The 18,255-nt window shown below is 46.4% G+C and overlaps 1 protein-coding gene and 1 pseudogene across 1 annotated transcript in view; one reads left to right on the top strand and one right to left on the bottom strand.

The window, feature by feature from the left end:
- Positions 1–18,255, bottom strand: part of LOC149355633 (uncharacterized) — a 430,506-nt pseudogene that overhangs the window by 262,807 nt on the left and 149,444 nt on the right.
- LOC149355637 (uncharacterized) overlaps positions 1–18,255 on the top strand; it is a 94,918-nt gene that overhangs the window by 10,809 nt on the left and 65,854 nt on the right. The window contains exons 4-6 of the mRNA XM_089583961.1: positions 4,896–5,071; positions 12,514–12,622; positions 16,465–16,557. Coding sequence (XP_089440087.1) covers positions 4,896–5,071; positions 12,514–12,622; positions 16,465–16,557 — 378 coding nt within the window. The remainder of the gene's footprint in view (positions 1–4,895; positions 5,072–12,513; positions 12,623–16,464; positions 16,558–18,255) is intronic.

The raw sequence follows: 18,255 nt of genomic DNA, 5'->3' as shown, positions 1-18,255 counted from the left end.
TATTTATCTTTATTATTCTCTACCTTTTTGTCATGTTCCCTAGGTGGTTTTTTTATTCAAGTTTCAAGATGAAAATCCAACTAGCCCGTCAACATGCCTTATGATGTGTATTTATTTATTTGAAGTAGCTTACAGGTCTGTAGGGCATTGTGTAAGGGGGGTGTCAAATTTCAAACACTTTCTGACAGAACAGGCAGAACGAAAATTTGGTCAGTTATTGTGAATACATTAACATATCTTACGAGCCGAAGTGTGTCAACTTGCTCACCAACACACACTTGGGTCACAAGTTGATATCAGCGTCCGTCACAATGAAGGACGACTGTGGGGATCTATGTACCAAAAGACTTTGGTTGTAGGCCCCATTACTCCCCTGAGGCTTACATGAAAGTTATTGTCAAAGTATTCAGCCCCTTTTGTATCATTAGCCAGCGAAGTGATGCCACTTGTGTTCAGCAAGGCAGAAATTTGGGCGAGTTGGTAAGTATTCATGATATTGTTCACAGCGCAACAAGAACGGGAAAAACGTTTTTCCCGTTCTTGTTGCGCTGTGAACAATATCATGGCCACTTGTGTTATGTCATTGCGGATGTTATCTTGAATAATCACTGCTTTTGCAAGACACACTTGGTCCTTGTGGTTGACCTTAACGCTGCCGTTGTAGGCCTTTTTAATCCAAATTAGGTCAAGCTTCGTATAACCTAGGAAGAAACATTACCCTACTCTATGGCGCAGACAGAATAGAAGGTAGAAGGATGTGAGGGAAGAGGTGTGGCTGCCGGGACCTTGACTGATACGAGGCTGCTTGTTCCTAACAGCATCTCACTTTGCAGCATCTTGTTTTTTTGGCCTATAAATATGGCTATCAAAGGAAGGTGCAGGCACTGTGCTAGAAAAACCTTCCACCCTGTGTATGCAATGCTTCATGGTCTCAACTGAGCATAATGGAAACATGGAAGAACACTAATAGCCCCGACGCGGCGGCTCAGTGGTTATGGTGCTCGGCTGCTGACCCAAAAGACGCGGGTTCGATCCCGGTCGCGGCGGCTGAATTTCGATGAAGGCGAAATTCCAGAGGCCCGTGTACTGTGCGATGTCAGTGCACGTTAAAGAACCCCAGGTGGCCGAAATTTCCGGAGCCCTCCACTACGGCGTCCCTCATAGCCTGAGTTGCTTTGGGTCGTTAAACCCCCAATAACCACAACTAACTAATACTAATTACTAATTCATAAGAAAGAGGATGTTTAAGGCTTGTACCACTCAGCTTACTGTTCATTGCTCACAAGGTATTTACGAAGGCAATCAACAGAATTAGATTTGCTCTGAAAAGAGAGGCCATTGTCCTGTGGGTGAACTGGCACTTAACTGCATTTAAAGCATCTCCCACAAACTCACTTCAAATCGTGCCGAAGGCAAGCAGCATCAGTTGCACAGCTGACTCATTGTCACTGCCATTGGTATCATCAGCTCAGCTATACCCACTGAAGAACAAAGGTTTCTCTCTTTCACCTCCACTTAACCCTGTCCTGTGCCAGCTGCTGCCGCCTTCTCCCCGCAAACTTGGTAATATCATCCGCCGACCTGGCACTCTGACACCCCCTCTACATTTGCCTTCTCTTTGAATCCACTCCATTACCCCAAGGGACCATTGGTGATCTGGGCTCTGCATTGCTTACCCTGCCCATTTCCGCCTCTTTATTTTCTCTGGGATGTCACTGACATGTGCTCTGCGTCATGGGTGGGTCACGTCATGAATGCAAGCTTTGTGGCCACAAATACTCAAGTCACATGATGAAGCCGTGGAACAGCTCGCAAGTTTCAAAGAGCTGCAAAGAGCACACATGCAAGATCCCTATTGCCATCGGTTGGCAGCTTAAAGCTGGCTTCGCCAATGCCTCACTGCAGTTTGAAGCTGCATTGAAGGAAATTTCGGGGCTCAGAGATCAGGGCTCTGAAAATCGCTGCTACAGTAAACGTGTTAGCTTGTACATATATTCACCGGTCTGCTGTGCTCTATTCCTGTCTCTTAATGATATCCCTGTCATTTTCATTCCCATATACTCACTGCACTGTCCTCAATTTAATTTCAAGCCTTTTTGTTAGCCTCGAAGTTTCTAACCCATAGGTGGGCTCTGACAAGATACAACTGCTATATACTAACTTTCTCTTGAGGGATACTGGTAAGCTACTACGTATTCGTGACTACAGAGTAAACTCAGCCAGTTGTTTAGCAGTATCACCCTGCTGTTGAATAAATGGCCGGACAGCAGCTTGTGACAAAGTGAGGCAGTGAAACAGGCAAGAATACACATATGCACAAAAAAATCTGTGCCGTTTTCAGCCTGTTTTATCGCTGTGCTTTGCCACAGAGCCGTTGTGCAGCCATTTTTTTTACACTGTGGTGATGCTGTTAAAGAATTGACTAGGTGCACCTACCAGATCCACTTCAAACCATTCTTATCCTCCTAGGTACTGTAAAACCTTGATACATTCCTGCTTTATAAGCCCCAAATTGCGGGCATTGAAAATTTCCCATGTGGATAACTTGTTTTCCTGACTATTATGTTTAGAATTTCTGCAGATTCTGGTCATATAACACATTTAGTGGCCAACCGTGCATGTGCAAACGTACAAATGGGCAGGACTTGGGAGCGCGTGATATGAAGAGGTGAAATGCAGCACCATTCACCCTCTGTGGTGTGTCCTCTGCAGTACCTAGGTGCAAAGGGGCAAAGCTTCAAAAAAATAAAAAGTGTGTGCTAACGTACGAGTAAGCCGTTCTTGTGGGAATGTGACATGAAGGGGAGAAACAAACACAGCGGCTTCTTTGGAGTGCCTAGGGGTAAGGAAGTGAGGCATCTAAGGACTGCAGCAATGCGCTTACATATACGAGTGGCTGGGTCTGAGGAACGCAGCATCAGTCGGCCATGGTGATGGCTTCCCCGCAGTTTATAGGTGCCAGGGGGCGAAGCATCTAGAGACGACGAGAAAGAGGTTTCGGCTACTTTTGCCATTGCTGTAGATGGACTGGATGTGTTGCCAAGTTGCGTCCGTGCTTAAGGCAGTGCAAGTGATGGCAGAATTCTGCAAGCACTAGAAAAGGTGCTGGTCACCCCCTCAGCCAAGCAATACTGGTCGAAATTTTTATGTAGTGAAATTGTCAAAAATGCCTTTGTTTGCATTCAGCAGTTACAGTTTTCAAAATTAGGCAGTTGGATCATATGTTTTTCTAGATATTATGTTTTCTTTCACTTTTTTTTTTAAGCGTATCAATGAGATTTTGCTGTATTTCACTCTTGTGGTGTGGACCTGTGGTCACGACTTGCCCTAATTAGATCAAAGATGGAAACCACCCTCTTACTTCTTCCACTGCTTGACTGCATCTTTGTCGATTTGACTGCATCATTGTGTGTTTGGAGAAAAGTTGTGAAATCGGAAAACACGTATGGTGGTCAAATGAAGAAAAATGGTTGTGGCTAAATTCTAAAAACAGCGACCTTTACCGCTGCGCCGTCTTAGTTGCGCTGTGTCTTTCCTTGTTTGAACATGTACCATTTAGTTCAGCAGAGTACTCTGTTTTCCAAGAGTTACGTTACACAAGAGTGGCTGGTCCTAAAACTATGCTCGAGTATTGCTCGGTATTTCTCCAGTTATATTTCAGAGCGTTTATTATTACTGCAGTGAAGTTGGTTTTTTCATGCTTTTTTATATTTTATGTATCTGTGAGCCACTCCGGCTTGGGCACTTAGCCTGCAGTATCGTGTAATAAATAAATAAATAATAAGGGAGTAATCCACCCGAGTGCAGCCAAACGGCTACACAGGAAATCTATACAGCTTTCTCAGAAACTTTGTAGTTAAAGACCTGTGGGTACCTGGTGGTGCTGGGTATCAAAACCTGCACCTTCTGCACGCGAGGCAGATGGTCAAACCATTAGGCCACTGCTGCAATGCGTGAGTGAAATTTGCTATTTTCTTGCTACAGGGAAACCTCGTTACAGCGGACAAGTAGAAAATTGTAGAATAGTTAGTTCCCTATAGCCAAAATTCGTAGTATAAAATTTCGTCAGAAATGCGTGCAGCAGCGGGACAGGAATCCTGGCAATCCTTACTAGAGAAGTGGGGTGACGTTTTCCCTGATTTGGGGGGCGTTTCCAAAGCACTCGCGGCTATTCCGAAGGCCACAAAACTAAGTTCCAATTACATTGGCTTCCCCGCACAGCATAGCAAGAGCGGGTTGAGCGCCGGCTACGATGGCTTCCCCCCATCACAGCCGTGTCGAGTGGAAAGCGGTACGCCAGAGCAAAAGCTGTTGCCGTTTTCACAATTTCCGCATGAGCGCGGGATTGTTACCGCAAGCTTACAACCACCTGCGCTGCTGCTTCCATGGCACTGTCGATTGATGCCAGAGGTGTGAACGCGTGCTGACTGCTGGGCTGCAACCCTATGTGCCGCTGTTGGCGAGTGCGAGATAAAAGGGCGAACCTTGGCGCGAACGCTTCCCTAATCACCACCAGTCACTTGTGCCGTGTGGCAGAGCCTGCCGCCTGCCATCTGAACGAGCTCAATTTGGTGCTTGGGAGTTCAATATATCCGTTTCATGGCCAATTGCGCTCGATATATAAAGTAGAAATTGCATGCGTTTTTCAGCAATATTTACAAAGAGTTCGATGTAGGCATTAATTCCTATTATCTGTGTTCATTGCATTGAGGTTTGACTGTATAACTGTTTGTAGGGTTGTCCGTGTGTACTGTTTTTCACTGGCAGGCAGTTTGCCCGTGCGGTTTTTTTCCTACAGGCAGTGGGCGCATTCTGTGGAGGAATCACCGTGGCTGTGTCCCCACATGGGGCAGTGCCCGCTGCTGGAATGAGATTGTGTCCATGGGGCTTTGCAGGTGGGCCAGCTCGCTGCAAGCAAGCTCTTGCAAGTTGTGAAGCAGCTTGAGGGTGGGTGTCAAGATCTGGCCCGGGAGGTGCAGCGGCACGAAGAGGCCACGGTGTCTGCACGGCACACCCTGGAGCTCGCCCAACGTCATGTGCAAGCCCTGCGAGCCATCCAGGCTGTGGCAAGGTAGGCACCACTGCCCCTATGGGCAACCCCTTTGGTGCTTGGCTAGCCTAGTGAAGACATTTGTCCTCCTTTTGAGGGCTGATAAGTGGCAAGAGTATCTGTGCCATGCTTCTGCCTCACACTGCGGAAGTGCCCTCTCAGAGTCCTACTCTGGAGGGCATGCTCTGTGACCTGCCTAACCAAGTGAAAATGCTATGCGCTTCTGTCACTTGCAGAGTGTTTTGTTGCTTTCAGGTGCCATGTATCATTTCGATTTGAAGGAAAGATTTTTTGGCCCGAGTAGCATATCCAGGCCTCAAGGAAGCCAGATCACTAGTTTTCTGATGGAAAACAGCCAGTCGTTAATTTTTTTACTTGCATATACAAAATATTTTGGAAACTGTCCGAATAGTTAGAAACCAAGATTTTGGAAATCAAAACCAGGGGCCACGGAATCATTTTGAAGGTGTAATCGACGCAAGAAGTCCAGAAAAAAAAACACCAGTACTGGCAGCAAATTCCGTCAGCAAGAAAATGGCGCAAGATGTGCTACCAAGCTCACTGTTTTGTGAAATATTTTTTGCTCTGTCGCTAGTTGGCATAAAAAAGGGCGTTATGTACAAAATGAAAGACGCTTAATTTGCCTGAAACGAATGAATTATTGCACACTAGAGTGCACTCCAAGAAAGAGCGAGTTTGCAACACACACAGTTGTGTAAAAACCTACTTAAAGGGTTAGAGCCAAAGTAATACACTTTGTCAGGGGAGTACCCATCTTTAGAGCATGCACTTGGGAGAGCCCCAAGAGGCGATTCAAGTTTAAGTGCAGGTTGTATAGCACCTGTTTGGATGATGGAAGCAAGCATGGCACCCCAGCCTGTGATGAGAGATGCGAAAAACTCGAATCTACATGGGGCTTGCTTTAGTGTAGGGTTGGCAAAAGCCATTATCATGAGCCTGTGGTAATCGTTGCGCAGAATACAGGAATGGGAAGGGCAAGCGTGGTGTTACTGTCACAACCAGATAATGAGGCACACCAGGTTGACGCAGACACCGACTGGCTGGGCCGGCCACATGACGTTTATTGTAAACGTGATGTTTATTGTAACATCACAGGTACCCGGCCACATCACCCCTAATATAAAACCCTGCACCTCTGGAGTCTTTGAGGTATTGGAAATAAATAAATAATTTTAAAGCACTAGGAAATGCCCCTGCTGGGTTGGCAGGTTGTCACAAGAAAATGGGCAATTCCCTGATATATCATCCAGTGTTTTGTCGGCCATCATGGATTTCGTTGAAAAAAAATCTCGTGTGTTCCCCACACTAGAGTATTGCCAAAAAAATAGTTTCACATCTTGATAACGGTTTTATTTCGAATATAATAAATGATGAAGTTTTGAGTCGAGAATATTTTTTTTTTCTCGAAATTTTGTGGACTGTCAAATACTTCAGATGTGAGTGAATTATGAGCGAATTTGATATGAAATGTTTTTGACAATCTACGCAATCCCTTGACCTTCCTTAAACACATTTAAAAGCATTCACCCTTTTAGAATACTGCTGTAAAAGAAATATTCTTCGCTCCAACTTCTGTGGGTAATATCAGAAAATGAAAGTCCTGTTGAGATGCGGAAATTATTGTCGCAGAAAAAAATTGAGCTGTTGCGTGTTAGTCTTTAAGTGCAGGAAACACGCAAGGTTCTTTTCAACGAAATTCGTGGCGGAATGACCCATATGACAGTTGTTTAAGTGGGTACTTGGCAGTTAAAACTCTTTTCGTTACTTATGCATGGAAATGTAACCAAATTTGATGCAGCTATGTAAACGACAGAGCGGGTTTGAACTCTTGCTTTGAAAACACCCAGATGGTGCTGCTAAGCAGCCTGTCATGAGCTACGGTTGTCACTGGTGCAAACCAGCAATTAGCACGGAGCCCGCTTACCTTAGGAACTTCTTTATGTAATAAGCCTCATCTCAAATGTATCTGCTGTCTGGTTTTTAGTATGCTTGTACATTGTGCTATCAGGTGCTCTGTTTAGGGGTGCGTGAATATTCAGTAATTTTGAATATTCAGATAGATAGTAAACTACTGGGTATTTGATTTGATTTGAATGTTTGGTACTCGAAATATCGAAGTTTTTGTCCCGGACAGATAACATTTCTGGAGCGCTTTCTTCATGTGGTTTCGGTTTAGTGTATCTCCTGCGGGATGGTACGCTGAACAAGTGCAGCACCCAGATCAGTACTTACTGATTCCGGAGGCCCGTGTGCTGTGCGATGTCAGTGCACATTAAAGAACCCCAGGTGGTCGAAATTCCCGGAGCCCTCCATACGGCGTCCCTCGTAGCCTGAGCTGCTTTGAGACGTTAAACCCCAACAAACCAAACCAAACCGAAGTCTGCGCCCATGCAGGGTGGCTCTGGGTGCGCAATGCATTTGCCTAGCAGGTGTAATGTCAGTCACCATTTAAAAGCAACAGCTGCACAACGATGCAGTCACATTTAAGAACAGCACTCGGAGGCCGCACAAATACCGTATTTACTCGCGTAATAGGCGCACTCGCATAATAGGCGCACCCCTAGTTAGGGCGCGAAAAATCAGATTTTTTTATTTCCACGCATAATAGGCGCACCCCGAACTTGGCACTGTGATCAGTACTGTATTTACACGATTGCAAGCCGACGCCTCGCCACCCCCCGTTTCCCAATCTTTATTTTAACGAAGTTTTTGCTGAACTGACTACTAGTCCCTACTAGTGCTGCTGCCGTTGCAGCTGCTGCGGACCCACAGCACGTACAACGACATCGCGTAGAACAGCCGCACACAGTTTTCAGGGATGCTCACTTTAAACGTCTGTTTGGAAAGCTTCATCTCCAGCCGGAAACGTTCCCGACTTAGGCCCGCGAAAACCTCGGCGCTTGGAGTCGCGTACGAAAATTTAGGATGATGATGATGAGCTTGGCCTTGGGCGGCGTCTGGAAGCTCCTGTGCGCGTGTGTGGCCTCCGCGATCAAGCGCCCGTTGCGCGCAGCCGGAGCCAATCGCGGAGGCCTCGGCGCGTGCATTCCGAAAGTTTCGGTGCGGCCCTTACACGGACCTTTTTTTTTTAACATTTTCTTCGCGAAAACGGGGTGCGGCGCGTACACGAGTGCGTTTACGCGGTGTGTTCAATTTTGCGAGTCCAAAAATTTACGGAAATTTTACCCCTCGTAATAGGCGCACCCCAAACTTTGAGCCGGATTTTCTGGAAAAAAAGTGCGCCTATTATGCGAGTAAATACGGTAAGTCTCGCACCGTGCAAATATTTTGGCACCGGATGTAGGTTGACTCCCAACAATTTGCAATGGAAATTTTTGCAGAGTCTTCAATGAGTTGCTTGCAAACCTTCAATGCACTCTCCCTTTTTTTCATGTTATTGCCTTGTGTGTTAAAAAATACATGAATTTGAAAATGCTCATTATGTCGTTCAGCCATTTTTTGTGTGCCAGAAGTATTCGAAATTTTTCGCAGAAAATTACTGTTCTTTTCAAACCAGAAAACCACTTTATGCACATCCCTAGCTCTCCCGATGGGCGCTGAACGTCCCTTGGACGTCCTGAAGACATCCTGAACGTCTTCAGGACATCCAGAGGAGTTTCAATGCCCATTGGGTTACTGCTCTGTCACTAATTATTCTTGTGGTGTTATCAAGGCATCGATGACGAACATGTTTTGAAGTGAAATGCAGCTTTTTCTGTTCATTGCAACTGAACTAAAAGGTTTCTCAATAAAGTAACCTTTTGTACTGATAGCATAACGAGGGGAGCGGTGCTACAGGCTAACATCGACCTGTGATGTAAGCAAGATGCATTGGGGCTTCTGTCACCAAATGGGGTTGACAGCTTGGGAAACGGCCTGTAGGAATGCCACATAAAGAAAAAATTTTTAGGCACCTTTTTGATTAAGCAGTGCACTTATGAGGTCACACCTTTGGTAGCAAATGCTGAGTACATCCCAGAAAATAGTAGTCAAGTATGGAACATCATTTTGAAGCTGGTGTGGTGGTACCAGCCAGGAGCGCGGCCCATAGAAACAGATTTGAAGAAAACTTGCAAAAATTTTTGTTTGCATTCAACAGTGCACCTATGAAGGCAGCCGTTCGATAAACACTGGCAAGTACCTAGAGAGTACCTAGGCAAGTACGTAGAGAGCATGGATAAGTATGCAGCATCATTTCAAAGCTGATACCAAATAAAAATGTTGCAATAAATGTCAAAATGAGTGTTGTGGGGCTGGGTCTACCCCCCCCACAACATCTGGTGGTCGATGAGCTGGGTGTTTCTCCGAATGGCACTGCTTAGTCCTACATGCTGCCACATGCGCTATATTTTCTCACAAATACGGTTGTTCTATCTGGACAACCTAGACAGCTCTGCATGGTAGACAGTGCTCAAATGGCATGATAAGCAATCTGCGCACAGTATGTAGCAGGCGACTGCTCAGACAATATCCCTAGCCACCTGCGGTGACCACGAGCTCCCCCTATGTTTGTAAACACAGTGTTGGTCGATAATAGACATTCAAAGAGTGAAGTATGCAGGTCTAAAATGAAAAAAATAAAGCACCTGTATGCTTTCGTGTTTTCATGTGCTGTCCACTTTGGTGTAATACTGTTGGAGCTATAGGTACTGGCATGATGACGCTTGTGCACATGTTGTTTATGCTGTGTTTGCGTGTACGGAATACTGAGAACTCGTGATGTTTGACAGGATGAACTATTGGGGTAGTTGGATATCTGACAAGTAAGAGTAAAAGTTCACGATGTTAGGGGAAACTCGTATGGTGGAGTAGATTGCTATCAAGGCATCCATTTGAGCGCAGCCATACGGCTACAGAAGCTAGTTATGCAGCTTACCCTTGAGCTTTGCAGTTAAAAAAAAAGGTTTGTCGTAGCTCGGGGATCGAGCCCGGGACCATTGCCTATCTGGGACAGTTCTGCCAAGTAAGCTAACCAGGATGGCTAGCATTTGGCTGGGCGATGCCGAATAGGTCAACAATTTGAAGTGAGGATGGGGCTAGTGCAATGTATTTAGGGACAACACCCGAGGTAGAATTTTTAAATTAACGAGTAATTAAAGGGGCACTGAGGACAAATTGAAGCCAGCCCATATCAATAGATTAGCTCATTCTAACGACAAAGATGCTACTTTCACTGAAAACTGAGCTTATGCAAGCTAGAAAAGGCCAAGAAATGAAATGCAGCTGGCGCCATCACCGACCTGTTTTGGAAGTAAACTTTGATGTGTCAACACCTTTTACTGAGGATCTCAAAGGCTAGGCTGTATCACCATTTACTTCAGAACGATGATCACGGAGTTCTTTTCAGTGTACACATAATGGGTTCGAATCGAGTGGCGGGAAATTTTTTTTTGCTGCTCTCTTTTGCTGCCGGACAAAGTTCACCACAGCCAGAAAGAGCCATGGAAGTGATTTTTACTAAAAGGAAAAATTGGACAGAGTTACTACCGTATGGTTACTAGCTGTATGGTTGCGCTCAGGTAGATGCTTATGTGCAATTAATCCGCCATTATAACTTGCAATAACTCCCATTTTCTCCATGCCCACAGCAGGGGTGGGACAGCTACGTCAGCTGTGCCGTATTGGTACAGGTGTGATTTTCTGCGCCACGCTGCACAAGAAGCATTGAATTGGCCAAAATTACAACAAGCTGTGCCAAAGGCCAGGTGGCCACGGCATGATTTTTTTTTGCTTAATGTGTTCCATCTTACTGGTTTTCGTAGGAGCGTGTAAATAGTTGTAATTTTTAATATTTTGTGGATAGCCCTTGCTGTTCAGTTTGGTTTGATCAAATTTGCACTGCACTTTAATTATTGGAAGTGTTTGACCCTTCAGAACAGTTGAGAATTGTAGTATTCTTTTTTATCTGAACTCTCTGCCAGCCATCGCATAATCTAGACAGCATTCACATCAGTTAACTTACTCTTCCCTCATGGATTCGATAGCCAGCATGTGCGGATTGGCTGGGGGTTGTGTGAGAGCAATGCGTTGATGGCAGTCAAGGGCCGGCGTGCCTGGCGAGACAGCTAATGTATATATATATATATATTAGGATCCTTGAACTGTATGCTTTATAGTACAGGGGACAATAGAAAAGTAGGTGATAAAAACAAAAGGTTTGGAGCCAGCCCCACGAAATAGTAGCATCTTGTACAGCGTAACTCGCACACTGCATCTTATGGCGCAGTTTCATTTTTGCGCCTTCTGTTTGGGATGCCATTTTGGCCAATCGCTAAGCTTTAAGTGCAGCAAGACCGATACGCAAGGGCTAAGAGGGGTTATGCCCTGTTGAGAGTGGCGTGCATTTTGGGTGATATAGTCGACATCTGGCACTCTGTCCTCGGGTGTTGCGAGGGAGCATGGAAGGAATGGCCTCTCGGGCGTTGTGACCGCAAGTTGCCGCTCCTTGTTTCCCAAGGAGTCTTGCTGCATTTTTGCCGTGCCGCTCTGATAGCAGAACCAGGTGAAGTACTGAGCAGTAGAGACTGATGGCAAGAGAGAAGTTGGTTGGTTTGTGGCATGGCACGTGGCATGACTTACGGACCGTGGCAACCACTGGCTGATGGCAATTATTTCAGCTTTTCACAGCTCGCATTTCTAAACATCTGAATATTGTTGCAAAAATGTTTTGAGTTAAACAGTGATAAACAGAGTGCTTATGATCTTATTGTGCTGCGTGAAAAACGTTACAAGCACACTAGTAATAGTTAGAGGAAAGCGGCTTTGTTTTAATAAAAATTTACCGTGTTCGTGCTCTCAGGTTGATTATATTTCTACTCCAGAGTTGCTCCAGAACGCATATTTTTCTGCTGCAATAGCTGCTCCAAGAACATATTTTGGCCATCCCATCCGTGCCACAAGTAGGGTGTAATGTGTGCCATGAATGTGCCAAGGAGCTGCAGTGTTTGTGTTGACAATTGCATCACTTGTGCTGGGGAAGCGCTATGTAATTTTTCTCAGCTCACTGTGGCGAGTAAAAAATTGTGTTTCAGCCTGCTAGCAAACTGGCACGGCTGGTATCGTGCAACTACCAATAAAGGGATGCTTTGAGGAGCAGCTAGCCTGTGTGGCTGCTAGGGGGTGGGTCCCACCTATTAGCCCACTGCTGACTTGCACACACCAGGCTGCTGACCCTGGCACTGGGTACATAGCTGCAGGAATAGTCCGAACAAATTCTTGCAAATAGTGGCCCCTTGAACTGTTTGATTGCCCCCTGAACAGCAGGTCCGTCCTTATTCGTGATGCAATTTCCAGCCATATATCCAGTTGTGGGCCCTCCCTCTTCTTTTCTCTCGTTTTCAGTCTTGTCCCCCGATATGTTTCTGCTCTCTAACACTGAGGGTCAAGGGGATGTGTATTCTGCTCAACAGCTAGTCTGGTGCCTGTTTGCCTGGTGTTTCTAGGGAGCACTGGGATGATCCAGAAAATCGGAGTGCCCACTTCAAGGACAAGGTGGTCGAGGTGAAGACCATGTTGGCAGCCCTTCGAGACAGCAATGACAGTGTGCCCCAGGTATGTCCACAAGGGGTGAGGGGGTCAGCAGAGAATTGTGCTCAAGGCTTGTTGCTGCAGTCAGTCCCACATGCAATGAACATTGCTCACTTAGGCCTGAGATAGAATCAGGACCTCCCATGTGAATCTACCAGTTATCCCCTGGCACTCCATCCCCATGGGCAGACCTGTGGTGGTACAGGGGGTGCTAGGAGTCTCTGGTTCTGGCCAGGCCACCAGTGGAAACGAAATGCTTGATGCTAGAACTTCTTTGATTGAGGCATGCCTAGGTGTGCTAACGGAACTTAACAGAACAGAAGCCATTAAACAGAAGCCATTAAATGTGTTTTCATGAGGGCTTAATGAGGTAAGAGGATAAATTAGTCACCTAAAACATTGAAGGGGGAGTGAACGGGGGGGGGGGGGGGGCACGCACTGTGCGGTCGCAGTTTACTGGAGAGGCAAGAAGTAGGTGTAGGATTTCTGGTCATTTGGGATATAGCTGGTAACACCGACAAAATCTTCACCATTAAGTAGAGGCTGGCAGTTTGTTTCTTATAGCACAAAGACTTCAATTTGGCCTCACAGAAAATACACTAACAAAGGTCTATCAAGGGGGTCATGAAAGCCACATTTCTTTTTACGAGACTGAAGTTGTCCCTCTTAAAACATCTAAGAACTACGTAGCACATTGCAAGGAAGCTTCACCGGGGCTCCTATTGCATAGAGTGCGGTGTTGCATCGATACTGATATTACTGCGCAGCATGCGACAAGCACGCTTGCAGGGGCTGACATGCCAGGAGAGAGAGCAACCTTGCGACCTTGCCGAATACATTCTCCCCTTCCGACCCCTGGTAGCCTGGGGTGCCAACGTAACCCCGTGTACAATGGAAGAAAACAGCCAATTTGCAGAAAAATGCAAATTTTCTGGTTATTTCTCTGCTAAAGTTTAGAATGACTATTGGATATTATGTATGCCAAGATGAAAACTACAGTCAAGTCCACTTATAACAATACTGATTATAACAATATATTGGATATAACAATGGTCTGTCATGGCACCATCAGCTTTACCATGTGTTCTATGGTAAAATAAACTGCTTATAGCAATGCTGTCAAGGCACATTATTGGTTATAACAATTAAATCTGGTACTTGAGTGTCAACCATTATAGAAAAAAAAACAATGAAATGCTACAACCACACCAGCAAAACCATGCTTACAACACAAAAGCGCTCGCGTATGGGGCCGACCAATGGACTAAGCCGGCGCAGCGATGCCACGAAAGCAAAAGAATCTGTGAATGCGTTCCCCTGAGCAAAAGGCCCATTGGTTTGGTTTATTGGTTTATTGGGGTTTAACGTCCCAAAGCAACTCGGGCTATGAGGGACGCCGTAGTGAAGGGCTCCGGAAATTTCGACCACCTGGGGTTCTTTAATGTGCACTAACATTGCACAGCACACGGGCCTCGAGTATTTCGCCTTCATCGAAATTTAACTGCCGCGGCCAGGATCGAACCTGCGCCGTAACCACTGAGCCACCGCCGTGGTGGCTCAGTGGTTACGGCGCTCGGCTGCTGGCCCAAAAGACGCGGGTTCGATCCCGGCCGCGGCGGCTGAATTTCGATGAAGGCGAAATTCTAGAGGCCCATGTGCTGTGCGATGTCAGGGCACGTTAAAGAACCCCAGGCGGTCGAAATTTCCGAAGCCCTTCACTACGGTGTCCCTCATAGCCTTAGTTGCTTTGGGACGTTAAACCCCAATAAACCAAACCAAACCCCCCAAAAAAAGGGCCCATGCAGAGAAGAAAGTAGGGAGCATGATAGGGAGCCTCGGCGGAGCAATATTTCTGAGGGGTGCGCCGCTCGCAGAAAAAAAATGTGCAGACGAGTTTTTCTTTGTTTTTACACTGAGCTATGGCTGGCGCCGGTAGCGCATACGTTGTCCCATCTTCCGCGGTTCTTCGCTAACTTCTCCACGGTCCCCGCTTCACAAATTTCCCGTGTCCCAGGGGCAGGAATCATTGCGTCAGGCGAGCTGCAACATTGCTGCATTGGCTACGCGCGCCATGCGTGCCCCCAATCAGTCAGTGCAGTGCGTGTACGTGCAGCCAGCGCGGTTTTTATCTTGTCAGTTGGCACCGCACCCTTAGTTCTGCATGCTTCTTGGATTTCCCGTAAGAATCACTTCCGGAAAGCTGGCTTGATTCCTGTGACGTGGAGGTGTGCGAAGCTCCCAGTGGTGCAGTGATGGCGGTGCTTTGGTCATCGGTGAACATTGTTCCGGTTCCGTGAAGTTTAAATTAACGAGCTTTTACAGCCATTAGAACAATCAAACCCCTCCTGGTTTTTGCTGTCAATAAATGCTCTGAAGTTTGTCATCTTTTCTTTTTTTTCGGCACAACCCTGTTATAACAATTATTGGTTATAACAATGGTATTTCCATGGCACTTGAATATTGTTATAAGTGGGCTTGACTGTAGTTGTAAAAAAAAGACTGCTTTGTCACCCATAATTACGAAGTAATGAATAACTGAATGCTTATACCTTGTTCCCTCTCAACTGTGCAAGGGGGTATGCCACCACCACCACCACCAGTCAGTGGATATATATTTTGGCTGTTTTCATTTGGGACGTACTGCCACTTTGCACATAGTTTTTCTGCTGCCCTGCGATGTACTGCTAAGCGAGATTTCGCTGTACTTGAAAACTGGTTTGACTGTACAACGCTGCCATTGCTGCCCACAGTAGAAACCCAACTAGTGAGGGCTGCACGGCTTGCATTCAAGTGTCTGGCGTGTGGCTTGCACCCATTGTTTTTTTTTGCCTATCATGCACAGAGAGATGTGTTGTCCAGGGTGAATTTTGAGCGCTTTTTTTTTCATGGTGGCGGTGATGGGATTGCTGCAAATGCTGCTGCCAGACTTGTGAGCTTAGTTTCAGAGTAGCACGATGGGCAGCCTCCATATATGCATAGACTGTGCTGAACTAACGTGCGCACAATACATTTAGCTTACCTACAAAATTAGCAGGTTGTTGTACAGTCAGGCTCGATTGAAACGCGAACACACATGTGCTGTACCTTCCTACTTTGCAGCGAGGTATTCTTTATAACTGTTTTTGTGAACATGTACCTCAGTGGACCCTTTACCCAGGCACGTGAATCAGGGTAGTGTGTATTGCAGCTGGAAGTACACAAGCAAAATATTTTGTTTTGTTTACAGGCGCTGTTTGCGTTTCATTCTGGCCTGACTGTACATTCTGTAGGGGCTGTAGTGTCACTCAAGTGCTGGCACTTGAAAGACGACAAGGTGTCGAGCATGCATGGCATGAGATTGTGCATGGCTCTTGAGCAAAGCTGATGCGTCTGTTGGCTGGCTGCCGCTTCTCGTCGTACTGCAGGCTGCCTTCAGTAAATGTGGGCGACTTCCCGCATTCATGAGCAGCGCCTACATAAGTCTGATGCGGAGCAGGGGCGCCATCTGATGAAGGCACAGGCTGTGTCCGAGAGCCACAGATGTTCTCATGCTGTGCATGCCCGACACCTTGTCTTCTTTCAGATGCCTGCACTTGTGGTGGCACTGCAGGATGAAGTGGAAAGCAAGCATTTTTTTCGTTTTGGTCCTGTGCATTAGCACAGCACACCTTCTTCACTCCGTGCTTGCTACTTTCAGGTATACAAAGCACACGATGCCTTCATGGTCGATGCTGATTTTCACTAAACAAGGATGCGAAAGCAACGCTATTGATTTCAGTAGTAGTCCTGTTTTACTCCCAGGCCTTGCACTGCAGTGCGATGGAAGTGATCTGTGGCTGTGGAGGTGTTCGTGCACTTACTGGAGCTCTTTCTTTTTTTTCTGGCAGGTCTCCAGGATGATTCATCGCGTTTGGGAACAGGTGGTCCACATCTTCTCTGAAGAGCTGCACTCGTGCCCAGCCAGTGATGACCTTGTAAAGGTGTGGTGGCTTCTTCTTTTAGAGTGCAGCTCTTTGGCGCCCGTTTCTGTGTTTCGCGGTGTCGCCGTCGCTGTTGTCCGTTGTAACCAGCAGTGGACACCCTTTAAGCTGCGAAAGCAATGGAGCGGGAGCTTGAAAAGGAGAAAGTAAAAGCACCACCTCCTCGCCTCCTTAGCAACCAGCGCACCAGTGGTGGGCGCAGCTGTGCATAGCAACTGTGACGTCGCACAGTAGCGGTAGAATGAGCGCGCGTGCATCGGCGGTGGCAGCTACACCGCCGCTCCTTTGCCAGACGTCTCGTTGCAGTCGAGTGAGTGAGACTCATGGCTCCGAAGCGGCCCAGTGATTCCACGCCAAGCAGTTCAGAGAAGCAGCAGTGGGTAGACCTCAAGGCTTTCGCCAAGCACACTTTAGAATTTCCAAAGTGTCTTCGGTATTTTTGTGAGGAAGGGAAATGCACAGTATCTGTCTCCCACAGCTTCGAAACCAATAGAGCGGAGGCTTGGAAAGCAGAGGGTAAAATTTTTAAATTGGTTTTTGAGGAAAGTAAATGCGCAGTATCTGTCTCACACATCTTGGTGGACACCTGGACCAGAGGGAAGGCACATAACTGCCCTCTTGGAACAGTGGACACCTCAATCGTGCTTTATGCTATGTTGCGATAGTGGAAGATGTGCGCTGCATGCTTTGGCATTGACAGCGTTGTGCCAGAAATACTGCCACCTGCCAGGGTGGCAGGGCGGGTGGGGACTTTAATGTAGATATAAAGACAAGTGGGGAATTTCTTACTGCTTATGCGGGAGAACATCCCGTTCCTCTTGCTCGTAATGGCTCCCACAGCTGTGACAACCTCGTGAAATACTTGCGCAGACCTCGTCTTTGGGAACCAGGCATTGGTGCAGCAAGTCGAGCATATATCCACCTATTTCTCCGTCCACAAAGCATCCTTTGTGACAATCAAGAACTGTTAGTGGTGTGTTTCTTGAAGCAAAATATGTGAAAAATAACAAGTTGTGTTTAATTGTACATGCATGCCTTGCTGGAATTCTTTGCCTCAATCTATCGAATAGCTGAAACAGCTGATGAGCTGTGCTCAAATTTCGCATTAGGAAGTAACTTAGGCATCGGCAATTTTTTGTTCAGTTTGCAACCATGCGTTGTCAGGTGCTAACCTTGGGCAGGGAGAAGCAGCAGTGAAAGAAGGGAGCGCTAGCTAAAGGTGCAGAGAACAATAGCCTCTAATCTTTCTGCTAGGTTGATTCTACTTGGAGGACTTCATTGTCTGTTTCTACACATCCTGGGAATCCTTCTTTTGTGTGCCAAGAGCTTGCTGAACTGTGATCAGTTTTTGTTTTTTAACCTCACATAATTAAAACCTTTATTCGCCCTACTAGTAGGAACAGAGAAGCAGGCACTGACATATCAGATTTAGCACTGACATGGTCAGAGCCCTGTTCAAAAAAATTGGAGCGGTTAATGGTATCAGGCGAATGCGTAATGGCTTAAATCCTGTAAATGCAGAAGGTCATTCTCTACTTTACATTCATAGATCCCTGGGAGTACTCATCTTATACAGTAATCCCTCGTTATAACGAAGTCAGCGGGACGGCGATAAAATTCGTTATAAACGATAATTCGATATAAGCGACCGCTCGAAAAAAGCTATAACAGTCGAGATTTAATTGTGCCACAACTGCG

The sequence above is a fragment of the Amblyomma mixtum genome, chromosome 3, assembly GCF_055824585.1.
Source record: "Amblyomma mixtum isolate Tamu chromosome 3, ASM5582458v1, whole genome shotgun sequence".
Lineage (NCBI taxonomy): Eukaryota > Metazoa > Arthropoda > Arachnida > Ixodida > Ixodidae > Amblyomma > Amblyomma mixtum.
Note: the sequence above shows the minus strand (reverse complement) of the source record. Positions and strands in the feature narration are given on the sequence as shown.